Genomic DNA, 3,508 nt, shown 5'->3' with positions numbered 1-3,508 from the left:
CAGGAATGTAACTACTTTTGTATTTTATTTCTCCAAAGGTATAGCAGAAAGTCTTCAAGCATATATGAAAACAAATCTGAAACATCAAACGTTGAAGCATCTAACAATAAAAACAGGAATTCCAGTCCCAGTGCCAGACAAAAGAGAGGTAGGAATTCTGAGACAGAGCTTTTGCTTCCAAAGGGTAATATTTTTATATTTGCACACTCGTTTCTGGAGTTTGGCAAGGATATTTTCAATACATGTTGTTTAAACCCAACATCAGAAAAATGTTGCTACAAAGCTGAGTGGCTGTACCATGAAACTTCCTGGACACCAGAAGGCATTACCAGTTTAGGATTTTCAAGTCTGAGTTTTGATGCTTTACAGTGCTTTTTATATAACAATACTCTTTATACTTTCTTTACATACTCTTTATACTTGTATTTTTTAAAAATAGAATTTGGGGGACAATAGTATGTGTATTTTAACCTTCTGTATCCTGGTGAAGTTGGTTTCCAGCTTGATTTCATTTTAAGATTGTCTATGGACTTTGCTAAGTGATTTCCTTGCTTTATGTCAGAGGATTTTTTTGTCCCCTGTGTGAATAGGTTCCCCTCTGATGTACAGTAAATAAACCCACAGGCAGTCATAGAAAGTCCCTCCATTATTTGAGGGCATAAATACAATAGATATTCTGTACAATGTGGGTTAAAATGAACTCTAAAAAGAAACCGATTTTCATCTGGCAGCAGCAGGACCAGAAAATCTTTTGACAGTGGTTTCTCTTATAGGCAGCATTTTGAAGTGTTACAGCAAAGAATTTTTTAACAATATAAAAAATTGTGAGGTCTTAAGAGATTAATGCCCAAATGAGGCTTAAAGTAGCAGCCCCTTTATAAATAGAGATGGTAAAAAGCAAAGTGGAATATTTTTTCTTTGAAAAATCGGCTATTCACCAAAGGATTTTTCATTCTTATAAGTTTTCATGCTGGGAAAAAAAGTTATGGATTCTTCATTAAAATATCCAGTTTTAAAATTTATTTCAGTAAAACTTCGTTTTTTAGATGTATGGACTTTTTTAAAGTTAAAAAAGTGGAAAAGCAGGTTTTCCTTTGAGAGTCATAAACTTTTCAGAAAAATTTTCCAGGAAAATCGTTGATGTTTTCTAACTGGTTCAGCTTACGCAAGAGTGTGGGAACTGGGATCACCCAATGTGCTGATTGTCATTCCTCTGTTGTCTCCTTTCCCATGACCAGTTGCTCAGGGCTCTGGCTGTGATCCCACCAGCTCAGCCCAGGATCTCCTCATCTCTGGTGGGTGACTGACTGGCTCCTGCAGACTTGGGCAGTGAGTCCGTCCTTGTTTTGGGATTCGGGAGTCCTGTGCATCCTGGGCTGCAAACCACACTGCTGCAGAGCCAGCCAAGGGCTCTCCATGTCGCACAGAAACTTGAGTTTGTGTCCCCGTGAGGCACATCTGGCTGGGACTTTGCAGGGACTGAACTCAAAAATGTCCCGACACCCGGGACAGAGCCTGGGGCTCTGCCAAAACTGTCTCTTTTGTGCCACCTACTGCCTGTAAAATGCTCCTGGTATCGGTGTAGTTAATGTGGACACAGAGTATTTTAAAATAGTTTTATTTTTACAGTACAGAGCAGGAGGGCAGTATTGTCAAGCTATTCTGGTTTCATTATTCTTAAGGACAAGTGCCTGTGGCTGAGTTTGCTACATATAAACCTGTGTTTTGTGTGTACCTAACTGTTGGAGTCACTGCCTTGAAACTCTATGCGAGCGAGTCCTGCAGGGACCTGTGGGGACCCTGTTGTCTGAGCACCCTGCTCAAAGCAGGGTCAGCTGGAACAAGTTGCTCATGGCCATGTCCAGTAGGGTTCTGAATAGCTCCAAGGATGGTCAACTGCATTGGGGATGCTGTCCCAGGCTTTAACCACCTTCACGGTAAAAAAAGTATTTTTCCCATGTTAAAGTGGAATTTTCTGTATTTGAATTTATGCCCATTGCCTCTCTCAGCCTGTCACTGGGCTCCACTGAGAAGCATCTGGATCCATCTTCTTTATATGATAAGATAGGGTTCTGAATAGCTCCAAGGATGGTCAACTGCATTGGGGATGCTGTCCCAGGCTTTAACCACCTTCACGGTAAAAAAAGTATTTTTCCCATGTTAAAGTGGAATTTTCTGTATTTGAATTTATGCCCATTGCCTCTCTCAGCCTGTCACTGGGCTCCACTGAGAAGCATCTGGATCCATCTTCTTTATATGATAAGATCCCCCTGAGCCTTCTCCAGGCTGGGATAAACAATCTCAGGTCTCACAGTCCTCCAGTGCATGACATACTCCAAAAACTTCATCTTTTTTTTTGGTCAGCTACTGCAATCCCTTCATTGTTTTCATGGCCTTTCACTGGACCTACTCAAGTATATCCATGTCTCTCTTGTCCTGGGGAGCCCAGGACAGGATGACACTCCAGGTGTGTCTCTCTTGTGCTGAGTAGAGGGGAAGCATCACCTCCCTGGACCTGCTGGCACTGGTCTGCCTAATGCAGCCCAGGATGCTGTTGGCCCTCTTGGACACAAGTACACATTGCAGGCTCATGTTCAACCTGTTGTCCATCAGGACCTGGCCCTTATTATATCTGGAAATGGTTCTCAGAGTTGCTTGATATGCCTGCAGAATGAAGGTTTGAAATAACTCAGGTGGAGACCACTTTAGAGCCCAGTGTCTAATGCTTTGCTGCAGCTAAGAAGCTCTGTGGACTTGTGAAATCCTGAGGGGTTCCTCAGTGAAGTGACATAATTGCAGAGCTGAAAACCTAACACTGAAACCCACCCCATGCACACATGCACTGTTGTATGCGCCACGTGACTGTGATAATGAAATGTCATGGATTTTCTTACCCTAAGCAAACAGAAAGTAAATACGTTTTATATACCAATTTCTGAATCTTGTATAAGTTACAGTATCTTTACAGAGATTGCCCCACAGTGGGAGCAACCGTGGCAGGGAATGGCTCCTAGGCCAACACAGGCAGTTTGAGAGCCAAAGGCAGCCCCACAACTGAAGCCACCATGCAGCAGCAGTTCCTCACCAGATGCACCTGCCTGGCCCAAAGCTGGCATTGGGGCACTGGGTAGAAGGAGCTGAAACACACTGACATAATACTTCTGTGTTGTTAATATCTGTTCATCTCATACCCACCTATGCATTCAGGCACCTCGGATCCTGGATTTTCTTGGCTTCAAATCAGAAAGTGATGGGATGCACTTACCTGTGGAAGCACAGCTTGTCTGCCTGTTGCTTGTCCATCAGTGTGGATTTTCTGTCTCTTCGTGTTCCCTTTGTACTTCTGGTCTTCATTTTGTCCCTCTAAAGATTTGCACATGGCAGAGTATGAAGTAGAGAGGAGTAAAAAGCTGTTGGTTAAATCCTAAAGCACAGAACCAGGCAGGCAACACATGGCTTTTCTCCTGCTCCTTTGCCATAAACCTTCTGTTACCTGCCCACACAAAGA

General features: G+C 43.0%; 1 protein-coding gene across 1 annotated transcript in view; it reads left to right on the top strand.

Moving 5' to 3' along the window:
* LOC103801907 (guanine nucleotide exchange factor DBS-like) overlaps nucleotides 1-3,508 on the top strand; it is a 42,530-nt gene that overhangs the window by 26,113 nt on the left and 12,909 nt on the right. The window contains exon 12 of the mRNA XM_009074345.1: nucleotides 39-148. Within this exon, the coding sequence (XP_009072593.1) occupies nucleotides 39-148 (110 nt within the window). The remainder of the gene's footprint in view (nucleotides 1-38; nucleotides 149-3,508) is intronic.

Source organism: Acanthisitta chloris, unplaced genomic scaffold (genome assembly GCF_000695815.1).
Source record: "Acanthisitta chloris isolate BGI_N310 unplaced genomic scaffold, ASM69581v1 scaffold2165, whole genome shotgun sequence".
NCBI lineage: Eukaryota > Metazoa > Chordata > Aves > Passeriformes > Acanthisittidae > Acanthisitta > Acanthisitta chloris.
The sequence above is the reverse complement of the archived record's forward strand: the minus strand, read 5'-3'. Positions and strand labels throughout refer to the sequence as shown.